This window comes from Tachyglossus aculeatus, chromosome 15, assembly GCF_015852505.1.
Source record: "Tachyglossus aculeatus isolate mTacAcu1 chromosome 15, mTacAcu1.pri, whole genome shotgun sequence".
Classification (NCBI taxonomy): Eukaryota; Metazoa; Chordata; class Mammalia; order Monotremata; family Tachyglossidae; genus Tachyglossus; species Tachyglossus aculeatus.
This window is the reverse complement of record NC_052080.1, coordinates 3,957,677-3,983,690: the sequence shown is the minus strand read 5'-3', so window position 1 is coordinate 3,983,690 and position 26,014 is coordinate 3,957,677. Positions and strand designations below refer to the sequence as shown.

Sequence of the window (26,014 nt, the reverse complement as noted above, 5' to 3'; positions counted from 1 at the left end):
CACTCATTTAATCAATCAGTCATATTTATTGAACTCTTACTCTGCAGAGCACTATTTTAAATGCTTGGGAGAGTACACTAGAGATAGCAGATGGTATTCCTGCCCTCAGGGAGCTTTCAGTGGAAAGGAGGATTAACATAAATGCCAGGAAGGGGAAGCAATTGATTATAAATAATTATGATACTTATTAAGTGCTTACTTTGTTCCAAGCATTGTTCTAAGCGCTGGGGTAGACACAAGTTTATCAGGTTGGAGACAGTCTCTGTCCCACATGGTACTCACAGTCCTAATCCCCATTTTACAGATCAAGTAACTGAAGCCCAGAGAAGTGAAGTGACTTGCCAAAGGTCACACAGCAGACATGTGGAGGAACTGGGATTAGAACCCAGGTCCTTTTGACTCCCAAACTTGTGCTATGTCCACTAAATCATGTATGTAAAGAGCTGGTGAGGGTTAGTACCCAAATCCTTAAGGGGTGTGGACTTTAGTCCATAAGTGATGGGGAAAATAGGGTGTGGAGAAGAGAGGTTAATCAGGAAAGGCTTCCTGAAGGAGATGAGATTTCAGGAAGGCTTTGAAAATTCATTTATTCATTCATTCAATCATTTGTTGAGCGCTTACTGTGTGCAGAGCACTGTACTAAGCGCTTGGGAAGTACAAGTTGGCAACACATAGAGACGGTCTCTACCCAACAGTGGGCTCTGTTTGCAGAGCACTGTACTAAGCGCTTGGGAAGTACAAGTAGGCAACATATAAAGATGGTCCCTACCCAACAAGGGGGTCACAGTCTAGAAGGGAGAGACAGACAACAAAACAAAACATGTGGACAGGTGTCAAGTCATCAGAACAAATAGAATTAAAGGTAAATCTTTAGAATTAGAGATGGGGAGAGTGGCGTTCTGCTGATGTACACGGAAAGGAGTTCCAGACGGTAGGGAGGGTGAGGGCAAGAGTTTCATGGTGAGAAGGGGAGAAAGCTGATTGAATGCCTTCAAGAAGAGCGTTCTAGATTTAGGACGTAGCTCTCTCTCGTCAAATTGAGCTTTCTCTACTTCTAGTAAAGCCAAGACACCAGAGCTCTCTGTGGGCAGGGAATATGTCTGTTATATAGTTATATTGCACTCTCTCAAGCACTTTGTACAGTGCCTTGCACACAGTAAGTGCTCAGTAAATACAATTGACTGACTATACTGAGATTCTTAGGTATGGTAACAGTATCGTGTTTGGCACGATAATAATTCTTACCTGTACTTCATCCAGACGTATGAAAATGCTTTCAGTCTCAGTTTTTATAGCTGGGTTGCATATACTTTGTGTACTAATGGGAGATTCAAATTCAAATCGGCAAACACATGTAATAGTAAAAAACCAAAACTTCCTTGTAGATGCCAGATCAACTCAATTGAGTATGCATAATCATGCTTAAAGAAGTGCCCTTTATAGAACAACAATGAGCAGCACCTTTGTGTTTTCCTTTAAAAAAGCTGGACAAAAGAAAAATATTATGAGGCTGTTAAGCAAGTGTATTTGTAAAATGATTCAACACGTATTTTGGTCCATCCGCAGAATCTTGACCTCAGTGAACAAAAATTACATTGCAAAATGACTCCCCGCCACCCCCTACCAGACTGTGAGCCCATTGTTGGGTAGGGATTGTCTATTTGTTGCCAAATTGTACTTTCCACGAACTTAGTACAATACTCTGCACACAGTTAAGCTCTCAATAAATACGAACGAATCAATCAATCAATCAATCGTATTTATTGAGCGCTTACTATGTGCAGAGCACTGTACTAAGCGCTTGGGAAGTACAAATTGGCAACACATAGAGACAGTCCCTACCCAACAGTGGGCTCACAGTCTAAAAGGGGGAGACAGAGAACAGAACCAAACAAACCAACAAAATAAAATAAATAGGATAGAAATGTACAAGTAAAATAAATAAATAAATAAATAAATAGAGTAATAAATATGTATGAACAAATAGAGAAGCTGAATGGCCTAGTAGATCAAGTATGGGACTGGAAATCAGTAGAATCTGGATTTTAATACCAACTCTGCCACCTGTTTGCCTGTAACTTTGAGCAAGTCACTTTAACTTCTCCTATCCTCAATTCCCTTATCTGTAAAATTGGGATTAAGAGTGTGAGCCCTATGTGGGACATGGATTATGTCCGACCTGATTAGCTTGGGTCTACCCACTGCTTACAACAGTGTTTGACACGTAGTAAACACTTAACAAATACCATAAAAAAGTAGAATAAACCAAAAATAATTATCTCATATAAAATGGAAGATCATTTCTTCTTCACATGGAAGGTCATTTCTTCTTCCTCTTCAACACTCAGAATTTAGTATGATGAACATTATCGTGGGAAAAATAGCAGAACAGTAAAAGAACATCCAACTTGGTGAAAACCTCTGATTGTTGATAGCAAAGACTACAGCGTAAGACCTTGAGTGCAAGAATCCTGTCTACTAAATCTTTTGACTTCTCACAAGTGCTTAGCACAAGTTCCGCACACGGCACCATAGGTGCTCAATAAATCCAACCGATTGACTGATTGAAAACTTCAGTAGTTAGCTGGACCTCTTCAAAATGAACTTGATGTAATCAACTCCTTATAATCCCTGATGACAAATGCAGTACTTGTATTGACTGCTGAAGTGTAAATAGAAATAAAATCAGGTAGTGTGGAATTTGACAATGGAGAGCTCTTTTTCTAAGATGAACAGCCTAGGACTTGTCAGTCAATCATCAGTCAGTCATATTTATTGAGTGCTAGCTATGTGCAGAGCACTGTACTAAGCTCTTGGGGGAGTACAATATAATGAAAAGACACCTTCCCTGCCCACAAGAAGCGTACAGTCTAGGGGACTTGATTTAGGAGAAGCAACATGGCTTAGTGGATAGAGCACAGACCTGGGAGTTAGAAGGTGACTCCGCTCTACCACTCGTCTGCTGTGTGATATTGGGCAAGTCACTTTACTTCTCTGGGCCTCAGTTATCTCATCTGAAAATGGGGATTGAGACTTTGAGCCCCATGTGGGACAGGGACTGAATCCAGTCAGATTAGCTTGTATCCACCCCAACGGATAGTACAGTGCCTGCCACAAAGTAAGTGCTTAACAAATACCATCATTATTATTATTATCATTATTAATGACATTGGTATTTTTAAGTGCCTAGTAGTGTGGAGTAGATATTGAATAATCAGATCAGATATGGTCTCTGCTCCACACAGGACTTACAGGCGAGGAGGATAGGTAGCTTATTCTCATGTTATAGAGGAGGAAACTGAGGCCCAGAGAGTTTGTTACTTGTCCAAGATCTCCTAGAAGGTCCGTGGCTGATTTTTCTGACCCTCCGGCCTCTAAAATTACACTAGGCCAGGCTACCTTCCTTGATGGGAAGTTTAAGCTCTGCTGCTCTCAGATGGGAACAAAAATGGATGAGAAGCAGCATGGCCTTCCCAGACTGAGCCCCTTCCTTTCTCTCCCCCTCGTCTCCCTCTCCATCCCCCCCATCCTACCTCCTTCCCTTCCCCACAGCACTTGTATATATGTATAAATGTTTGTACATATTTATTACTCTATTTATTTTACCTGTACCTATCTATTCTATTTATTTTATTTTGTTAGTATGTTTGGTTTTGTTCTCTGTCTCCCCCTTTTAGACTGTGAGCCCACTGTTGGGTAGGGACTGTCTCTATATGTTGCCAACTTGTACTTCCCAAGCGCTTAGTACAGTGCTCTGCACACAGTAAGTGCTCAATAAATATGATTGATTGATTGATTGGCCTGGGAATCAGAAGGACCAGGGTTCTAAGCCTAGCTCTATAATAATAATGGTATTAAGCACTTCACTATATGCCAGGCACTGTACTAAATGCTGTGATGTATTCAAATAAATCAGGTTGGACATAGTCCCTTTCCCAGGTGGGTCTCACCGTCTCAATCCCCATTTTACAGACGAGGTAACTGAGGCCCAGAGGAGTGAAGTGACTTGCCTAAGGTCACACAGCAGACAAGTGGCAGAGCCAGGATTAGAACCCGTGACCTTCTGACTCCCAGGATCGTGCTCTATCCATTCCATCATGTTGCTTCTCTATCAATCAATCAATTGTATTTATTGAGTGCTTACTATGTGCAGAGCACTGTACTAAGCGCTTGGGAAGTACAAGTTGGCAACACATAGAGACAGTCCCTACCCAACAGTGGGCTCACAGTCTAGAAGGGGGAGACAGAGAACAAAACCAAACATATTAACAAAATAAAATAAATAGAATAGATATGTACAAGTAAAATAAATAAATAAATAGAGTAATAAATATGTACAAACATATATACATATATACAGGTGCTGTGGTGCTGTGGAGTGATACAGGTGCTATCACTCTACCACTTGTCAACCCTGTGACCTTGGGCTTCACAAATCACTTGATTTCTCTATGCCTCAATTCCCTCATCTGCAAAATGGAGATTTAATACCTGTTCTCCCTTCCACTTGGCCTGTGAGCCCCATGTGGGACCTGATTAACGCATATCTACTCCGATGCTTAGTACAGGGCTTGAAACATAGTAAGCGCTTAACAAATCCCACAATTATTATTTTCATTATTAAAGGCTTATAGGTTTGGGGGATGAAGGGATTGCTGCTTATTTAGTGTCCCCCTCCTCAAGGGAAAACTCATTTCCCTAAGTGCTTACTACAGTGCTCTGCACACAGTAAGCGCTCAATACATACGATTGAATGAATGAGTCATTTACCTGTCACTTCAACCAAAAAACAGTCGATTGCAGGGGAAGATGTGGGGAAAGAAATGAAGGGAAGCACCTAAATTTTCATACCCATAATGGCTCGAAGCACAAAAATGTAGAAAATAACGTCTGCTCTAGCACAACGAAAGGACAGCCAAAAGAACTCTCAACCTCTGGAAGACACACCTAAAAGTGTACAAAGCGATCAAAGCATGCCCTAATTTTAGTTGATCCGGATTGAGGAGTCATTGTGGCTGGTGATAATAGCGTTTTTGCATTACAATAGAGTGTATTGTGGAAAGGTCGACTTGAAAACTGTTTTCTGTTGGCTGGGGAGAAAAATATAAACAAGTAATGCTGGCCAATTTTTTCGCATCCTTTTGAATCAAAGTACATGTAGTTCCATTAGAATGCATGCTGCCTTTGAAAACAGCTGGTCCCAAGGGGAGTTTGAGTCAATTAGGATCAAACACGATCTAAATGAAGTGATCTTTTAACCTTGTTATGAAAGAGAGATTTCCAAAAGTATTTAATAGCTTTCTGCTTTCTCTTTGGCCGCTGAATAATGGTGACTAAGAGGAGGCTGGGAAATCAACGGGGCCTTTTCACTGTGAAAAAAGGTTTCTGGACACCTCTCAAGGCTTCGCTCACTCAGCCTCTTTCCAGTGAGACAGAAGAAAAGTAGTCATTTCATAGTAAAAATGGTAGTTATTATTATTATCATGGTATTTGGTGCTTTCTAAGTGTCAAGCACCGTCCAAGAGCTGGGCTAGATAAAAGTTCATCAGGACTGGCACAATTCCTGCCGCTCATTGAATTCACAATCTAAGTAGAAGGGAGAACAGGTATTTAATCCTCATTTTGCAGATGATGAAACTGAGGTCCAGAGGGTTTTACTAATGTGACCAATGTCACCTAGCTAGCAGTATCGGCAGGGAAGCTGCATGACCTGTTGGAAAGAGCAGAAGTCTGGGAGTTAGAGCACCTGGGTTCTAATCCCGGCTCGGCCACTTACCTGCTGTGTGACCTTGGGCAAGTCACTTAACTTCTCTGTGCCTCAGTTCCCTCATCTGTAAAATGGGAATTCAATACCTGCTCTCGCTCCTATTAGACTGTGAGCCCTATGTGGGACCTGATGATGTGGTATCTATCCCAGCGTTTAGGACTGTGCTTGGCACATAGTAAGTGATTAACAAATACCACAATCATTACTATTGCTTTGATTAGAATTCATTCATTCATTCAGTCATACTTATTGAGCGCTTACCTTGTGCAGAGCACTGTACTAAGCACTTGGGAAGTACAAGTTGGCAACATATAGAGACGGTCCCTACCCAACAGCGGGCTCACAGTCTAGAAGATGAAAAAGAGTCTCTACCTCTTTGGTGCAATCCAAGCAGAAAGGAAACCAACAAACCCAGTGATGTTTAAATTAGATTAAGAATGCCAAGGCCATAAGAGATGTCTCTGTATATTATCGGAAAGCAATTCACACCCTTTCAGAAAGGTGCAGATAGAAATATCTGCCATGTAAAATTTCAGAAGACTACTTACAAATTTCCAAAAGAGCTATTGATTTCCTCTGCTATCATCCCCTTTTTATACAATGGTTCTCTGGAGTTAAGAAATAAGACCGGCTCTCTGTAGGCCTTCATTTTGAACAAGGTGAGGTGATCAGATCTCTCAGCTCCATTGTATTTTGGAAATTTCCTGGCCTTAGATGTGTGCTTTGTGTTTGTGCCTATGTACTGAGCCCTTACTGGGTGCCAAGCTATGTGCTAATCACTTAGGAAAGTGCAGTAGAGTTGATAGAGTTGCATTCTAAAGAAGACTCATATGACAGGCACACACGTGTGTGGTAAGCAGTTTGACCGTAACTACCACCAGCTCCGCTGAAGTCTATTTTTGATAAAGAGGATAAGGTCAACAGGTCAACTGTTGGTGATAGTTCAGTCCAAGGGAAAAAGGCCTGAGATCAGGATTCAGAAGATCTGGCTTTTAGTCCCAGATCTGCCAATAGTTTGCTGTGATCACTTCACTTTTCTGGGTTTCAGTTCTCTCATTTGTGAAGTGAGAATAACAGAGTTTTTGAGCCCCGTGTGAGACAGGAATTGTGTACTATCTGATAGCCTTGTACCAACCCTAGGATTTAGCGCATATTTAATGTTTAAGGCAATCTGAGAAATTGAGTGAATTAATTTCAGCACAAGCAGCATGGTGTAGTGCACAGAGCATGGGCCTGCCGGTCAGAAGGTAATGGGTTCTAATCCTGGCTCTGTCACTTGTCTGCTGTGTGACCTTGGGCAAGTCACTTCGTGTCTCTGTGCTTCAGTGACCTAGTACTTCAACCACTTAGTACGGTGCTCTGCACACAGTAAGCGCTCAATAAATACGATTGAATGAATGAATGACCTCATCTGTAAAGTGGGGGTTGAGACTGTGAGCCACATGTGGGACAGGGACTGTGTCCACCCCGACTTGCTTGTGTCCACCCCAGTGCTTAGTACAGTGCCTGTCACATAGTAAGTGTGGAACAAATACCGTAATTATTCTAATTATTATGTGGCTGAAATGATCACATCCATTTTATGCTCTATCTCACTTTTCTTCACTATGGATCTAGTCTATATAAAACACGTGATAAAGGCTAGGACAATATGAAATTGTGACATAGTGGAAAGACCATGGGCCTGGGAATCAGAGGACCTAGGTTCTAATCCAGGCTCTGCCACTTGTTTACTGTGTTACCTTGAGCAAATCACTTAACTTCTCTGTGCCTCAGTTTCCTCATCTGTAAAATAGGGATTAGATCCTATTACCCCCTACTTAGACTGTGAGCCCCATATGGGACAAGGATTGTGTCCAACTTGAAATCTATATCTCCTTAGTCAGTGTTTGGCATGTAGTAAGCACTTAAATATTATTATTATCATCATCATCTTATTATTATATGTACTTTACCAAGCTTCCCTTTGCTTTTGCATTGCCCTTCATCAGCAGACGCACTCTTATGATTTGCAGTGAGAGAATGGAAACGTACCCAACGGATGTGTATAATCAAGTTACTCTCTGCTTTGAAAATACAAAACAACATTAACATTTCAGATAATTGTATTTACTTCGTAAACTACAATAGGTCAGAGAATATGAAAGCCAGGCGTATTTAATTGAGACAAGAGATAATTGTAGGGAAAACTTGACTGTCATTCAGAATTCTGAATGTTAACTGATTACTCCCTCTTTCGTCTCCTAAAAAGCACCCATACTTTTGTTCAGAATTCCCAAGTGAAATTTTACTTTAACTGAACCCAGATCCATGCAGTGGGAATTATTAATGAAAGGGTCATCCCATGAAATACTGTAACTTTTAAATAATTCATACACCCTCTGCTGAGACCCTTGAAACAAGGACTCTTGAGCACTGTGTGCAGAGCACTGTCCTAAGCGCTTGGGAGAGTAATGGGTGTTCATTGAGCATCGAGAAGCAGCATTGCCTGATGGATAGACTTTGGGCTTGGGAGTTGGAAGGCCCTGGGTTTTAATCCCGGATCCACCACTTGTCTGCTGTGTGACCTTAGAAAGTCACTTCATTCATTCATTCATTCAATCATATTTATGGAACACTTAATCTGTGCAAACCACAGTACTAAGTGCTTGGGAGAGTACAATACAGCAATAAACCAACACATTCCCTCCCCACAACAAGCTCACACTTCTCTGCGCCTCAGTTCCCTCACCTATAAAATGGGGATTAAGACTGTGAGCCCCATGTGGGACAGAGACTGTGTCCAACTCGATTTGTCTGTACTCACCCCAGTGCTTAGTACAATGCCTTGCACAAAGGAAGAGCTTAACAAATACTATAATTATTATTATTATTATTATATCTGTTGTTGAGCAGGGTAGAAAGACTTCTACACATGGCCAAAGATCTGGGGTGATGGTTGACCCTAAATAATAATAATAATAATGATAATGGTATTTGTTAAGCACTCACTATGTGCAAAGCACTGTTCTAAGCGCTGGGGGGATACAAGGTGATCAGGTTGTCCCTCATGGGGCTCACAGTCTTTATTCCCATTTTACAGATGAGGTAACTGAGGCACAGAGAAGTTAAGTGACTTGCCCAAAGTCACGCAGCCGATAAGTGTCAGTCGGGATTAGAACTCATGACCTCTGACTCCCAAGCCCATGCTCTTTCCACTGAGCCACGCTGCTTCCCCAAATCAAATATGAGTTAGTAACATGATAAGTTACTGAAAAAGCAAATGAAATGGGATGGATGAATAGGTTGAGGCAAGCAAGGACTGGGAAGGTAACCCTTTCTCTATATTCAGAATCAGGCTCAATTTTGGTCTCCATCATGTAAAATCAATGCGGAAAAGTTGGAAAGGTCTCAGAGGGAAGCAATCAAATGACCAGAAGGTCAGAAAAATAGGATATCTGAAGACAGGTTGAAGAGATTGGGCTCATTTATCTGGCAGCCCAGAACGGAGAAGCTGCCTTCGAATTCCGTTTCCCGAGAAGCACACGGTCCGATTGAACAGCAGGGTCGAAAACCAAATCCTCAGTGGCAGAATGACTTTGCGCAGATTCGCAGTTAGGTGGTGGCATCAGGCCAGGATCAGTCTAGTGAAAAGGACGTGGGCCTGGGATTCAGGAGACCTAGGTTATAATCCCCGTTTTCCTCATTGACTTGCTGTGTGATCTCACTTTATCATCATCCTAATAATAATGGTATTTGTTAAGCACGTACCATGTGCCAGGCTCTTTACTAAGCTGGGGTGTAGATTCAAGATAATCACGTTGGACACAGTCCCTGTCCCACACAGTGCTTACCGCCTTAATCCCCATTCTACAGGTGAGGAAACTGAGGCAGAGAGAACTGAAGTGATTTGCCTAACGTCACCCACAGCTGACAAGTGGCAGAGCTGCGATTAGAACCCAGGTCCTCTGACTCCAGGGCCCGGGCTCTTTCCACTAGGTCATGCTGCTTCTCTCTGTGCCTTAGTTTCCTCCTCTGTAAAATGGGGACTAATTCCAGTTCTCCATAGCTCTTTGACTGTGAGCCTTGGGTTGGACAGGAGCCGAGTCTGATAATCTTGTATCTACCCTGCCACTTAACACAGTCCTTTGGCACCTAGTTAACCACTTGATAAGGACCATAGTCAATAAATACCAAAGACCAGAGAAGTGGGTGTCCAACCTGTTTATTGTGTATTTACCTTATCGCTTAATCCCACTAGATTTGCTTGTATTCACCCCAGGGTTTAGTACAGTGCCTGGCACATAGTGCTTGACAAATATCATTTAAAGAACCAAACAACCGAAAGAATGCAGAGCAGAGGTATTATGTAACCTGCTCTGTAGCTGTGGTATGAATCTGTCAAACAAGTCTATCATGATTGTCTCATCATCAGAATTTGTGAACGACTCTCAATCACTAAAGATACCAATTGCAAGGAACTATGGGACATCCAAAACACCAGCAATGAAGAAAAGTTTGTTGTATCACAATTTAGCTATGAAGGACATGAGTGGAAGAAAGGTATGACGGAAAATCTATGCATTTAATGGCTGTTCATAAATGTTAGCAGTAGAGGTTGATAATAGCAAAACATCAGAAGCAATGTGGCCTTAGTGGAAAGATCATGGGCTTGGGAGTCAGAGGACCTGGGTTCTAATTCTGACTCTATCACATGCCTGCTGTGTGAAGCTGGGCAAGTCACTTCACTTCTCCGTGCCTCAGTTACTTCATCTGTAAAATAGGGATTGAATGGTGCTCTCTCCTGTTTAGACTTTGAGCCCCATGTGGGACAGGGACTGTGTCCAACCTAATTGACTCACATCTACCCTAGTGCTTAGAACAGTTCTTGGTATGCAGTAAGCGCTTAACTGGTATTATTATTGTTATCAAATTAAGAGATTAGCTAGAGCTGTTGATGAAGATGAGAGTAATGATGATAATGATAATTGTGACATTTAAGTGCTTGCTAAACCCATCCAAACCCTGTCCTCCCCCTGGCTTTCCCATCGCTGTAGACAAAGCCACTTTCTCACAAGCCCATACCCTTGGCATTATCACTTGAGTCATCTCTCGCATTCAACCCACATACTCAATCTGCCACCAAATCCTGTCAGTTCTATCTCCAAAATATTGCTAAAGTCTTTCCTTCCCTCTTCAGCCACACTGCTTTTGCGCTGATCCACGCACTTAACCTATCCTGCCTTGACTACTTTCATTCATTCATTCATTCATTCAATCGTATTTATTGAGCGCTTACTGTGTGCAGAGCACCGTACTAAGTGCTTGGGAAGTACAAGTTGGCAGCATATAGAGACGGTCCCCCTGACTGACCTCCCTATTTCCTGTCTCTTCCCACTCCAGTCTCTTCCCATTCCAGTCTTCTGCTGCCAGGATCATTTTTTCCAAAAATACACTCAGTCCACATCTCCCCCCTCCATCTCCAGTGGTTGCCCATCCACCTCCGCCAGAAATCCGCTTTAAAGCACTCAGCAGATGCAGCCTGGCCTAGTGGAAAGAGCACAGGCCTGGGAGTTAGAGGACCTGGGTTCGAATCCTGGCTCTGCCACCCATCTGCTGCATGACCTGGGGCAAGTCCCTTAGCAACTTTCTGCCTCGGTTTCCTAATTTTTAAAATGGGTATTTAATCTTACTCCCCCCTACTTAGACATTTGTGCCCCATCTGATACAGGAACTCTATCTAACCTGATTATCTTGTATCTACTCCAGTGTAAAGTATAGTGTTTGGTATATACTAAGCACTTAAGTATCTTGAAAAAAAAATCTCAAACAGCCCGCACCTTCTATTTTACTTCATCAGTTTTCTACTACAACCCACCCCACACACTTCGCTCCTCTAAGGTCAGCCTACTCACTGTACCTTGGTCTGGTCTATCTCACCACCCAACTATTGCCCTCTGGCCTGGGACTCCTTCCCTATTTATAAATGACAGAAGACCATTCTCCCCACCTTCAAAACCTTATTAAAATCACATATCCTCCAAGAGACCTTCCTGACCAATCCTTTTTTTCCTTCTCCCTTCTGCATCATCTGTGCACTTCATATTCATCCAACCCTCAGCACTTACATACTCATTATTTGAATGTCCATCTCCCTCTGTAGATTGCAACCCCCTTCTGGGCAGGAAACAAGTCTACCAACTGTTATATTGAACTCCCCCAAGCACAGTACAGTACTCTTTATACAGGAAATACTCAATTAATACCACTGATTGATTGGCCACCGTATTCCAAGGACTGTGCTAACCACCGGGGGTAGATGAGAGGTAATCGGATCAGATATATTTCGCTTCCCACATGGGGCTTACGCTCTATGGGGGAAGGAGAACAGATATTTAGTGCCCATTTTACAGATAAGGAAACTGACGCGCAGAGAAATCACCTGACTTGTCCGAGGTCACACAATAGTTAAGCGGGGAGTCAGGGTTAGAACCCAGGTCTCCGGACTCCTAATCTTGCTCTTCCCACTAGGTCATGCTGCTTTTCTGCTAATCAACTCTCTCACAACTAGCAGGTCCTGTCATCCCTGAATGGAATTTGTACACTTCCATTGCTGCCTTAGTGTTCACATATGGCATTGAAGATGATGATGAGATCATTTTGGGCCCAAGTGAATAGGGTTGGAAAGTTGAGTAACTTAAAATGTACTTTACGCTGGGGTGTGTGTAATGAATATCGCTTCCGCCCCTGCTGTTTGCCATGCCTGTTCCTCTTTTAGAATCTGTATCTTGGTATTCCAATCTCTCCAGGCTCTATGGGATAGGCCAACCGGTCCAGCTTTTAATAATAATAATAACAATTATTATTATTATAATAACAGTATTTATTAAGCGCTTACTAAGTGACTAGCACTGTTTTAGGTATTTTAGTCCTGCTTGCATCCGTAGACAAAGGTCACCCAGTTATCATTAGTTTCAACAGAGAGAAAATTGAGATATTTATTTATTTTATCTAAAGAAGAGTAAGATGGTTGATTTAGAAGTAGTCCATATACATAGGGGGTCATTACAAAGAGGATGGATGTTGATTTGGTATTTCTGTTCTCCATAGAATTTAGGATGAGAAGACATGTACCGAGAAAATAGGGTAGGATGAATAAGGGGAAGCTAGTGGCAAGAGAATGGGCTGGGAATCAGCTGACAAGGTACTAATCCTGGCTTCACCACTTCTCTGCTGTGTGACCTTGGGCATGTCACTTTACTGCTCTGTGTCTCAGTTTCCTCACCTTTAAAATGGGGATAAAATATTTATTCTCCCTTCTACTGGGTCTGCAAGCCCCATATTTGTGATCTGACTGTGTTGTAACTCCTGCTGAGCTTGGCAGTCAATTACTCTATCAATGATACTTATTGAGCGCTTACTGTGTACAAAATACGATTGATTGATTGATTGAAACTGTACTAAATTGGTTGAGAGAGTAACTCCTGCTGAGCTTGACAGTCAATTACTCTATCAATGGTACTTATTGAGCGCTTACTATGTACAGAACACTGTACTAACTTGGTTGAAAGAGTACAATACAACAGAGTTATAGATACATTCCCTGCCTAGAATGAGCATACATTTCAGAGGGGGAGACAGACATTCGTAGAAACAGTTCATTAATTAAATTATCGCTTTCTACAAAGCTCTGCACACAGTAAGTGCTCAATAAATGATTGATTATGGTACATAATAATGACCTTGACACATAACAAGGGTTTAACAAACACAATTATTACTCCTTGATAGTGAGGGGAAAAATGGGGACTAATAATAATAATAATGATAATGATGGTATTTAAGTGTGAAGCACCGTTGTTTAGCAGCAAAAGCATTGGCTTGGGTGTCAGAGGTTGTGGGTTCTAATCTCAACTCTGCCACTTGTCAGCTGTGTGACTTTGGGCATGTCACTTAACTTCTCTGTGCTTCTGTTGCCTCATCTGTAAAATGGGGATTAAGACTGTGAGCCCCACGTGGGACAACCTGATTACCTTGTATCTCCCCCAGTGTTAGATCAGTGCTTGACACACAGTAATACTTAACAAATACCATTATTATTATTACTATATAACAAGCACTGTTCGAGTTCCATCAAAGTGGAGTAGAATACTGGGTTTAAAGGAACTTAAATATAGGTCGGATTGTGCTTTGCACATAGTAACTGCTTAACAAATGCCATCATTATTATAAACTTCGACTGTGGATGGTTTGGGCGAAGGAGGCTTTCTTGGTGGATTCTGCCCCTCTCTAGCCCTCTTTAAGATATCGTGATTTTTCTTTTCATCATCATCAATCGTATTTATTGAGCGTTTACTGTGTGCAGAGCACTGTACTAAGCGCTTGGGAAGTACAAGTTGGCAACATATAGAGACAGTCCCTACCCAACAGTGGGCTCACAGTCTAAAAGGGGGAGACAGAGAACAAAACCAAACATACTAACAAAATAAAATAAATAGAATAGATATGTACAAGTAAAATAAATAAATAGAGTAACAAATATGTACAAATTCATCATCATCATCTTATCATCATCTCCAGAAACGCATCCATACGTTGCATTTAGGTTTTGGCGAATCCTGGGACAGAAAAATGAAATCCCATCAGGCAGCCCCTCCGAGAGGATCCCCTTTGATTAATACCGAGAGAATCCTTCATTTTTTCATCAGAAAACCCAGGGAAACCAAAATAGCTCCAGAGGGGCGAAAAAACCAAAACGGTCCGAGGAAGCCCCTAAAGCTGAAGCCTTTTATTATCCATTCGCATTCTTAAATCCCCGGCCTCGACTGCATGTCGTACCATCCTATTCATACATTAAAAACCTTCCGAGCGAATATTATTCATTCCCACCCTGGAGGCCCCCGGATTACGGATTGACTGAATCTGCTGGCTTAGGGAATTGATGGGGTGCAATTACTGTGGCGGGAGGGGGGTCTCGATGTGGGGTGGGGGGCTGGGGGATTTCCTCTCGGAAACGAGGCCAGGGAGTTGTGGGGAGGGAAGCCCCCAAGCTGGGTGGGTTTTGGCTGATGATGTCATAGGATCTGGGAGCGGTGTCCCCCTCCTCCTTCCATCACAGATGGGGAGACGGGGGGCCCTCCCCGCCCCCTCCCCTCCCCCTGCGCAGCCCCCCTCTGTTCATACACTCATTCGGTCGTATTTATTGAGCGCTTACCCCCTTTCCATCACCTCCCCCTCCCCATCTCTAGCTCCCCTCCATCGCCCCCTTGCCCCCCTCCATCAGCTCCTCCATCCCCCTTTCCCTCCTCCATCATCTCCCCCTTTCCCTCCTCCATCACCCTTCCTCCATCATCTCCCCCTCCCCTCCCTTATCCCCCCGACCCCCTCCATCCTTTCCCCACCCCCTTCCATCCCCTTGTCCTCCTCCTCCATCATCTCCCCTCCCCTCCCTTATCCCCCCGCCCCTCCATCCTTTCCCCGTTCCCCCTTCCATCCCCTTGGCCCCCTCCTCCATCATCTTCCCCTCCCCTCCCTTATCCCCCCGACCCCCTCCATCCTTTCCCCATCCCCCCTCCCTCCCCTTGGCCCCCTCCTCCATCATCTCCCCCTCCCCTCCCTTATCCCCCCGACCCCCTCCATCCTTTCCCCACCCCCCTTCCATCCCCTTGTCCTCCTCCTCCATCATCTCCCCCTCCCCTCCCTTATCCCCCCGGCCCCCTCCATCCTTTCCCCATCCCCCTCTATCCCCTTGGCCTCCTCCTCCATCATCTCCCCCTCCACTCTTCCCCCCTCCTCCATCCTCTCCCCCTCCCCCCCTCCATCCCCTGGCCCCCCCCCCCCCGCTCCATCCTCTCCCTTTCCCCCTCCCCATCCTCCGGCCCCCTCCATCTCCTCCCCATCCCCCTCCATCCCCTTGCCCCCTCCATCCCCCCGCCCCCTCCATCCCCTTGCCCCCTCCATCCCCCCGCCCCCTCCATCCCCTTGTCCCCTCCCCTATCCCTCCATCCCCTCCCTCTCTTCCCCCTTTCCCCCTCCATCCCCTTGTCTCCTCCTCCATCCTCTCCCCCTCCCCATCTCCATCCCCTCCTCCTTCCCCATCCCCTCCCCCCTTCCCCCTCCCCTATCCTCCCTCCCCCCCATCCTCCTCCACCCCCTTTCCCCCTCCTCCATCCCCTTCCCCCCTCCTCCATCCCCTCCGAGTGTCAGGAGAGGTTTTTGGGGGGTGGGTGGGTGGGCAGGAGGAGCTCGTCATTTCCGCCGGGCGGTGGGGAGGAGCGGAGGGGAGGGGAGGGGGTCGCCGCGCTCAGGGAGCCGAGGGGCAGCAGGGGCGGGGGGCTCAGCCTCCTCCGGGAAGCCCCCCCGGGTGCACCGCAGCAGCAGCAGCAGCAGCAGCAGCGGAGGAGCAGCTCCCTCCTTGCAGAAGGTGCATTGACACCTCCCGGGACGAAGCTGGAGGAGGAGGAGGAGGAGGAGGCAGTGACTGGTCCTTTTTTGGAGAGGGATGCTCTTGGCTTAGCTGGGCTCCAGCTTTTGCAAAGGGAGACGACCCCCTCCCCCCGGGACCCCCGGCCCCTCCAGAGCGACCCCCGTCCTCCCCTCGACCCCCGACAAGGCGAGGGGAGCGCGCCCGAGCCTAAGCAGGATCTTGGTTTGCCAGCCCTGCCCGGGAGCCGCGCAGTTTTTGCCCATGGCGCTCATCATGGAGCCCGTCAGTAAATGGTCACCGAGTCAAGTGGTCGACTGGATGAAAGGTACGGCTTTTCGGGGGATCTTCCGCCCTTCCAACCCGAAAACACCCACTTCTTTTAGAGGCAGGTGGCAAGGGGACCTGGGCATCGCCAATGTTGCCAATTTGTACTTCCCAAGCGCTTAGTACAGTGCTCTGCACATAGTAAGCGCTCAATAAATACGACTGATGATGATGATGATGATGATCGCCCCTCAAGTCTGGGGAAATTTGGGTTTGGGGTGGGCATTGGAGACGGGAGCCTGGGGGTCGTCCAGTTCTTCTCCCCACCCCCTGCTTTGAGCCCACTGTTGGGTAGGGACTGTCTCTATATGTTGCCAATTTGTACTTCCCAAGCGCTTAGTACAGTGCTCTGCACATAGTAAGCGCTCAATAAATACGATTGATGATGATGCTTTCTTCCCCCCTTGCCACTGTGCCTCCACTTCCCCATCTCCCCCCGGGACTCTCCTTCCCCCACCTCCCCAAGCTCTCTCCATCCCCGGATCACTGCACCATCCCTCCATCTCCCCAACCCCTCCACCGTCTTTCCAGTCTCTCCACCTTCCCTTCATCTCTATTTGTTTATCTGTACATCTTTATTCTACTTATTTTATTTTGTTAATACGTTTGATTTTGTTGTCTGTCTCCCCCTTCTAGACTGTGAGCACTCTGTTGGGTAGGGACCGTCTCTATATGTTGCCAACTTGGACTTCCCAAGCGCTTAGTACAGTGCTCTGCACACACTAAGCGCTCAATAAATGCGATTGAATGAATGAATGAATCTCTCCAGTCTCTCCACCATCCATCCATCACTCCAGTCTCTTCATTGTCCCTCCATCTCCTCCCACCCCACGACTCACCATCTCCCTAGGCTTTCCACCCTTTCCTGGTCTCCCCAGGGTCAGCACTATCTCTCCATCTCCCCAGGTCAACACCATCTCTCCAGGTTCTCCCCCTTCTCTCCACCTGCTCAGTCTCTGCGCCATCTCTCCACCTCCCCAGTTCTCTGCTGTCTTTCCATCTCCCCAGTCTCCCCCCAACCTCTGTCTTCCCACCTCCTCTCCTCCCCTGGAGTGGCCTGGTTCATGGGGCATCATCTGAATACGGATCAGTCAGAGACCATGTGGGTCAATGGTGCTTGGAGAGGTCAAGGGGACAGGTGGTTTGGACACTTAGGGGAAGGAGAGGTTGGAAGAAGCCAGAGAGACAAGGAGGTGATTGCTGGTTTATGTCCCAGATGGAGCCCTTGTCCCCTGGGAACTAATTCTCCACACGTCTAGTCTCCCTGGTCACTTATGTTTAGGGCTGATTAGTGGGAAACCAACTCTAGCCAACTATCGGGACAACTTGTGGAAGGCGATCTGTGCAGGAATGCAGGGGCCAGGGGAGGGGGCGTAAAGGGGGCTTTCCCCCACCTTCTGGATCCTCATACTTTTCTTCCCCATTTTATAACACCTCCCATGCCCCCTTGCTTGTCTGCCCTCCTGTAATATTCCCCCTGCACCTCCCTCATCCTATAGCACCTCTTCCCCCGTTCCAATATCGCTCTTTCTCATTCTCCAAAAATAATAATAGTTGGGGTATTTGTTAAGCATTTATTATTGCCAGGCACTGTTCTAAACGCTGAGGTGGATACATGAAAATGGGATTGGACACAGTCCCCGCCCCGCGTGGGGCTCACAGTCTCAATCCCCATTTTTGCAGATGGGGGACCCGAAGCACAGAGAAATGAAGTGACTTGCCAAAATATGTTTGTACATATTTATTACTCTATTTATTTATTTATTTATTTATCTTACTTGTACATATCTATTCTATTTATTTTATTTTGTTAGTATGTTTGGTTTTGTTCTCTGTCTCCCGCTTTTAGACTGTGAGCCCACTGTTGGGTAGGGACTGTCTCTATATGTTGCCAACTTGTACTTCCCAAGCGCTTAGTACAGTGCTCTGCACACAGTAAGCGCTCAATAAATACGATTGATTGATTGATGGAAAGTCACACAGCAGTCAAGGGACGGAGATGGGATTAGAATCCTCGACTTCCAACCACTTTCCATCCCACTTCCTTGCCTTCCCAATTCGGTCCCTTCTCAAAATGGGTTTTGGGGAAGGGGGACCCTGTTTTAGCTCATGATGGGCAGAGAGCGTGTCTCTTCATTCTGTTATACTCTCCCAAGCGCCTTGTACAGTCCCTGCACATAGTAAGCGCTCAATAAATACCATTGATTGATTTTCAATTGTCTTTCGGGAACTCCTCTCTCCTTTTCTTCCTCTCCCATGCAGAGGCCGAGGCTAGGGCAATCTTCTCACTGGGGCCAGTGGGCTGCAATCACTATTCCTTCATTATGGCTCAGAGATAAGACACTTGCCCCCTTCTACCTCACTTTACCGTTCTCCTACTATAACCCAGCCTGCGCACTTTGCTCCTCTAAAGCCAACCTTCTCGCTGCAACTTGATCCCATCTATCTCGATGACAACCCCTTGCCATATCGAAGGCCCACCTCCTCCAAGAAGCCTTCCCCGACCAAGCCCTCCTTTTCTCTTCTCCCACTCCCTCCTGTGTTGCCCTGGCTTGCTCCCTTTATTCATTCCCGGCTTCCAACCCCACAGCACTTATGTCCCAATCTGTCGTGTATTTATTTGTTTTAATGTCTGTCTCCCCCTTGAGACTAAGCTCACTGTGGGCAGGGACTGTGTTTATTATTATGTTGTAATAATAATAATTAGGGGGTTAAGTATTTACCATGTGCCAGACTCTGTACTAAGCGCTGGGCTGGATACAGGCAAATTGGGTTGGACACGGCCCCTGTCCCACATGAGGCTCACAGTCTACTGTCCTGTGCACTTAGTACAGTGCTCTGCACATGGTAAGTGCTCATTAAGTGCGAGTGACTGACTGACAGGATACACCTTCTGCTTCTTGGTCTGAAGGCCAGATGGGACCGGGAAGAAGAGGCAGCAACCTGTGCAGGTGTGGAATAAAAGCCCTCCCCCCAAAAAAACCCACTTTCCTTTTTGCATACATAATAGGTTTTGATCTTAGCTCCCCAAATCAAAGACTTTTGTCAGCCAGCTCTCCATCCAACCCCCCCTCAACCAAACCCACTTTTCGCACTCTGGTTCGTATAACGGGAATATATGATACGTGTAATAGGCTGCAAATGATCATAATTTTCATAAATTAGTTCTAATTGATTCACTTTAAACTATGGCACATGTAAATTGAGGCAGGCATCGGTAATGTTGTTAGGTTCTGCCTGTCAAACGTGTTTAGTGTTGTCGTAGAACCTGTGGGGGAAATCCGCTTCTTCAAATTTCTACTCAAGAGAAAATGAAACGAGGCATCCGTAGTCAGTACTTTCTACTGTTATTTGTCACAAATAATTGCAAGCGGTGTGGAGTCTTATTAGGGAAATTGACTTTCTCAAGGAGCAAATTATGGTATTTCTTAAGTGCTTCCTATATGCCAAAGCCCTATACTAGTTACCGGAGTAGATATAGAATCAGTCATTCAGTACGTGATTTTTATTGAGAGCTTACTGTGTGCACTGCATTGTGCTAAGCACTTGGGAGAGTATAATAGAGTTGGTAGATAGGTTTCCTGCCCACAAGGAGCTTAAAGTCTAGAGGGAGAGGCAGACATGAATACAAAAGAATCCAATTAGACCCCTTCCCCCGTCTCACACAGGAACACATCATCTTCAGAGGGAGGGAGAATCTTATCCCCATTTTATAGATGAAGAAACTGAGTTCCAGAGAGGTTAAATAACTTCTGTACTTCTGAACATACCTTTACACCTTACCATTTCCCGTCATTTATTTCAATATCCGTTTCCTCCTGTAGATCATAAGCTCTTTTTGAGCAAAGATAGTATCTACCAACTCTGATGTAATGTACTCTCCCAAGCGCTTAGTACAGTGCTTGACACATAGTTAGTGCCCAATCAATACCATTTATCGATTGATGATGGCAAATAGGCCAATTGCAGAGTTTGGATTTGGAACCTATTTGAAGCTGATATTTCATTCTAGGCGATTTAAAACGTATCAATTCAACCCTCTCTTTCCTCCAACTGACTTTATGATTGTGCTTTTAATAATTGTGGTATTTAAGTGTTTACTATGTACAGAGCACTGTACTAAGCACTAGGCTAGGTACAATACTTGGTCCCATATGGAGCTCACACTCTAAGATGGAGGGAGAATCCCCATTTTGCAGATGAGAGAACTGAGGCACAGAGAAGTGAAACGATTTGCCCAAGGTCACACAGCACGTAAGTGGGGGAGCCGGGATTAGAAGCCAGACTCTCCTGACTCCCAGCCCTATGTTCTTTCCATTAGGTTATGCTACTTCTAGTATTTTAGAAAGTACTTCAATTTTAATTGTTGTTTTTGAGAACACTGATTAAAAAAAACTAAAAGAAACCTAGCTGCAGTTGCGATATAAATAAATCACAATCAGTATGGCGTATCTTTTTATGTAGGCAGGGCCAAAAGACGAATCTGACTTTTGAACAACTGTTACATTGTGGGAGTTCTTCACAGCATGGCACACCCAACCGATGTGGCAGTTTATCATTCTTAAAATTTAAAGCTTACAGCATATGGTTGAAGTTATTCACAGCCATAAATAGTTAAACTATGGTCAACAATCCACACAATTCGTGATCTCTCTCTGAGTACTTTCTATTCCCTGAATTGAAAAGGAAATGTGCCTATTCAAAACTAAACACCCACCACATCTTTTATTGCGCCACCAGTATCATAAAGTCTCTCTCCCCTACTAGACTGTAATCTTCTTGAAGGCGGGGATCTTGTTTGCCAACCCTATTGTAGTGTATCAAGTGCTCATTAAAATGCTCTGCACACAGTTGGTGAGGAGACATACTTTTGATTATGCATACATTTTAAGAAATGACCTATGCTTATTAAAAGGCAACAGAGATTAACCGGCATTACTTTAGATTCAAAATAATTTTAAGCTATGCACAAGTGAATGAATTCTGGAAAAATATCCTATTATACATAGCGTTAGAGGAAGATCAAAAATGGGTGGCTTATGGTAACAGAAAGCTGTGCCATTGCTTTTCCCCTTTTAGTTCAAACCAAGGCATAATAATTTGTCTAGTGACCTCACTGGATGTGGTTCTGGATTCAGTAGAAATATCAACCTTTATGACTCAGGAAACTGACAATTAACGGACACTAATTAGCTAATTTGAATCCCCAACTCACCTTGTGTTTGCTGGAAATATTCCATGAGCCTTAAAATAAGTCATTTTGGAAAACGTCTCAGGGGATTTATGGTTTGCTCTTTTGAGCAAGCTCAGAAGCTAAATGAGAAAGAGAGATAAACAGATTTTTTTTTCTTTCTGGAAAGACTGACTTGGGATGAAGTTCTCTAAAACAGAAAGTGTACGGAGAAACGTAGCTATCCATGTGTCAATGCAGAAGGATAATGTATCTGTGCTTTTTCCTATTTGATATTCCAACATTTGATGCTCTGAGCACGATCAACTGTTTTGTTGTTGTTGTTCCAATTTAGATTTCATACCAAAGATGAAATTCACCCACTTCTTTTCAAAGTATGATTTTCAGCTGCATAACCTTGGAATGAGGAATTTTTCTCCTGAATGAAATTCTGTTCCTAGGAATTATGTTTAGGATGGTAAATAATATGCTAAAATGCTAATGAATTTGGCTGATTTGACTCATATCACTTACATTTTAAAATGGAGATTTTCTTTCCAATTATCTGTTGAATCTGGATGGGTATAAAATGAAATCTAGTCCTATAAGTGCTTTCTTTTGGCTACCTATTGGATTAGGACTACTATTCTCTCAGCATAAACATCCATAGTCTTGGAGGATGTTAATGGGATGGCAAGTTTATGTCTTTATAAAACAGCGTGTAATACATCTTTCTCAAGGAAAAGATTTTCAGAGGGAAGAACGTGTTCTTCCATCTGCTATCACCATCGTGTTTATCACATAGTTTGGACTGACGTGAACTGGGGGAAGTTTGCGGGGAAGACATAATTCTGGCTAATCCTGTGGGGGTCTTAGGCAGGTAAATCAATCAGAGTTGGAATATTTATATTAATGATCGTCTCCCATTATAGACCTTAAGCTTCTTGTGGGCAGGGAACATATCTACCAACTCTGGTGTGCTCTCCCAAGTGCCTTAGTACAACGTTCTTCACTGTGGACAGAGAACATGTCTATCAACTCTGTTATATTGGATTCTCCCAAGCCCTGAGTACAATGCTCTGTACATAGTAAGCACTCAATAAATTCAATTAATTGACTAGATTTCGAAGGGTCTCAATCCAGGCATGTGGTAGAATGGAGCAGGGCTGTTCCAAAGACCAAGCACGGTTGTGGCAGAGAAAATGATTTGTAAAGAAATGATTGAGTCAAGACAGGGTTCAGAGTGCTTGCCTGGTTAAAGAGGACGGTATAAGAGGGAATTGGAGAGAGGGTGACGTAGATTGAACCTATATACAAAAACAGATGCGTGTCAAATTTAATATTTATTTTCTGCATCTTAAAAGCATCTTTACAGTGATATTTTGTTGATGGGAATGAAGACCCTTACCCTAAGGCCATAGCCATAAAGTTCAGCCTTTTCTCCGGTCAAAAATATCAATGCATTTTTGTTAACTAACCTGAATCTCTACTCCGTATGCTGACGGTTGATGTTCTTGGAATATCTCTGTGTAGTTCCCACTGTTTACTTTATGAAAACGCAATCCATTACAGAGTCCTCAGTTCCCATAGATGGCTCATTAAAGAACAACAGCTCCCAAAATAAGTAAGAGACAAGTGCTGTGTCTTAGCCTGGGGCAACTCTTTGAAATCGGTGTTTTCAATAGGAATTTGGAAATGGCATTCCTATTAGGAGAGGTTTTAAAGATAGATGATATTAATAACACAACATGCCGTGGGGTTCACGGAATTTTTCAGGTCCCAGTCTTTACATTTGGACTTATTCCTGTCTTCACGGTACACATATATAAGCACTGATCTCAAGGGCCAAGTCGATTTTGAGTTCTGACCAGTAATTTTCCTTAATCCCAGGAGCATACAGGAGGCACAGACTGGTCCTTATATGTCACCATATTTATAACACCCAGGATGTTAGGAAACGTTAAAGAGAAAGAGCTTTAAATAGACATGGTAAGGTGGGATATGAGGCCTTATGAAATTTGAAGGGATCATCATTAAAAAGGGCAGATTCAACTTTCCTTCCCTCTCACTGGTCTTGGTGAACTGTGACCCCATAATCCATGAAGTGAATTTTTTTTTTGGTCACAAAGACTCCATTGTTGCTATGTTGACCAGTGAGGTGAAGCAGTGCTGTATCTTCAGTTTGTCCTGAGGAAGATGTAGGAAATCAATCAATCAGTGGTATTTACTGAGTGATCACTGTTTGCGCTGTACTAAGCGTTTGGGAGAGTACAAAGGCAATAGAGTTGGTTGACACTTTACCCACAAGAACCTTACAGTCTAGAAGGGACTAGACAATTGTTAATAATAATAATAATGATGGCATTTATTAAGTGCTTACTATGTGCAAAGCACTGTTCTAAGCCCTGTTAGCCATGTACTTTCAGAATCTTAATGTAGCTTCAGATAATAATGATAATAATTGTGGTATTTGTTAAGCACTTACCATGTGCCAGGCACTGTGCTAAGCACTAGGGTGGATAATAATAATAATGATGGTTTTTGTTAAGTGCTTACTATGTGCCAAGCTCTGCTCTAAGCACCTGGGGTAGATAGAAGGTAGTTAGGTTGTCCCATTTGGAGCTCATAGTCTTAATCCCCATTTTACAGATGAGGGAACTGAGGCACAGAAAAGTGAAGTGACTTGCCCGAGGTCACACCTCAGGCAAGTGGCACAGTGGGGATTAGAACCCAAGACCTCTGACTCCCAAGTGTGTGCTCTTTCCATCTAGCCACACTTCTTCTCTGTTTACAAGCAAATCGGGTTGGATCCAGTCCCTGTCCCATGTGGGGCTCACAGTCTCAATCCCCATTTTACAGGTGAGGTAACCGAGGCACAGAGAAATGAAGTGACTTGCCTTAAGTCACGTAGCAAGCAGATCACAGCAAGTCCCAGAAGACATCAGTCAGTACTATTTATTGAGTGCTTGGGGAAAATACGGTAGAGGTAGAATCAATCATTTGTATTTATGGAGTGCTTACTGTGTGCAGAGCACTGTACTAAGTGCTTGGGAGAGTACAATATAACAATAAAAAGACACATTCTGCCCCATGTGGGACAGGGACTGGATTCTACCTAGTTATCTTATTGCTATCCCAGTGCTTAGTACCGTGTTTGGTGCATAGTAAGTACATAAAAAAAACCAAAATTACCATTGTTATTGTTACAATCTTGTAAAAAAAAATTAATGTTTTATGGTATTACATACCGGTAGTGCTGTTGAGCATTTTATTTTAAAGTTAATGCTTGGTGCCAACAGCCAGATTTGGAAACGAACTGACAAGGCATTCCTTGGGCTGGATGCTCTCATAAATTCTTAAATTTGCTTGCTGTAAATATGCATTGGGAAGTTCTGTATTGTATTGAAGCAGCATGGCTCAGTGGAAAGAGCATAGGCTTTGGAGTCAGAGGTTGTGGGTTCAAATCCCAGCTCCGCCACTTGTCAGCTGTGTGACTTTGGGCAAGTCACTTAACTTCTCTGTGCCTCAGTTACTTCATCTGTAAAAAGGGGATGAAGACTATGAGCCCCACGCGGGACAACCTGATCACTTTTTAACCTCCCCAGTGTTTAGAACAGTGTTTGGCACATAGTTAGCGCTTAATAAATGCCATCATTATTATTATTATTGCTTCTATGCAGGCAGTGACGGGGAGAGCTGAGCAATTCATTCACTGAATTTGATCAGTGCATACAGGCAGTTGGAATTATTCAGGCCCCAACCCCTCTAGTTTTCCCTCAAAAATCAGGTTTAGGGAGGACTGGACTAGCTAGGTATTAATCAGTGTGCTCTAGACTGTAAGCTCATCGTAGGCAGGGACTATATCTGCCAACTCTGTCTCTCAAGCGCTTAGTAGGGTGCTCTGCACATAGGAAGCACTCAATAAATACCATTGTTGTCGATACTATATGCCAAGAGCTCTGCTAACTGCTTAGAAGGGTACAATGGAATAAGATGTGTTCCTAATTTTCAAGTCCTCTTCGCTTATCTTGTAAGCGCATTGTGAGCAGGAAATGTGCCTGTTTATTGTTGTATCGTACTCTCCCAAGAGCTTAGTACAGTGCTCTGCACACAGTAATCACTCAATAAATACGCTGCTCTTCTATTACAACCCAGCCCGCACACTTCGATCCTCTACTGCCAATCTTTTGTACATATTTATTACTCTATTTATTTTACTTGTACATATCTATTCTATTTATTTTATTTTGTTAGGATGTTTGGTTTTGTTCTCTGTCTCCCCCTTTTAGACTGTGAGCCCACTGTTGGGTAGGGACTGTCTCTATATGTTGCCAACTTGTACTTCCCA

The 26,014-nt window shown here is 44.0% G+C and overlaps 1 protein-coding gene across 5 annotated transcripts in view; it reads left to right on the top strand.

Annotated features, from left to right (window-relative positions):
• Positions 1-16,093: 16,093 nt before the first annotated feature.
• CNKSR2 (connector enhancer of kinase suppressor of Ras 2) overlaps positions 16,094-26,014 on the top strand; it is a 240,825-nt gene continuing 230,904 nt past the window's right edge. For all 5 annotated transcript variants that reach the window (XM_038757077.1, XM_038757075.1, XM_038757076.1 and 2 more), the window contains exon 1: positions 16,094-16,497. In XM_038757077.1, coding sequence (XP_038613005.1) covers positions 16,434-16,497 — 64 coding nt within the window. In that variant the 5' untranslated portion in view covers positions 16,094-16,433. The remainder of the gene's footprint in view (positions 16,498-26,014) is intronic.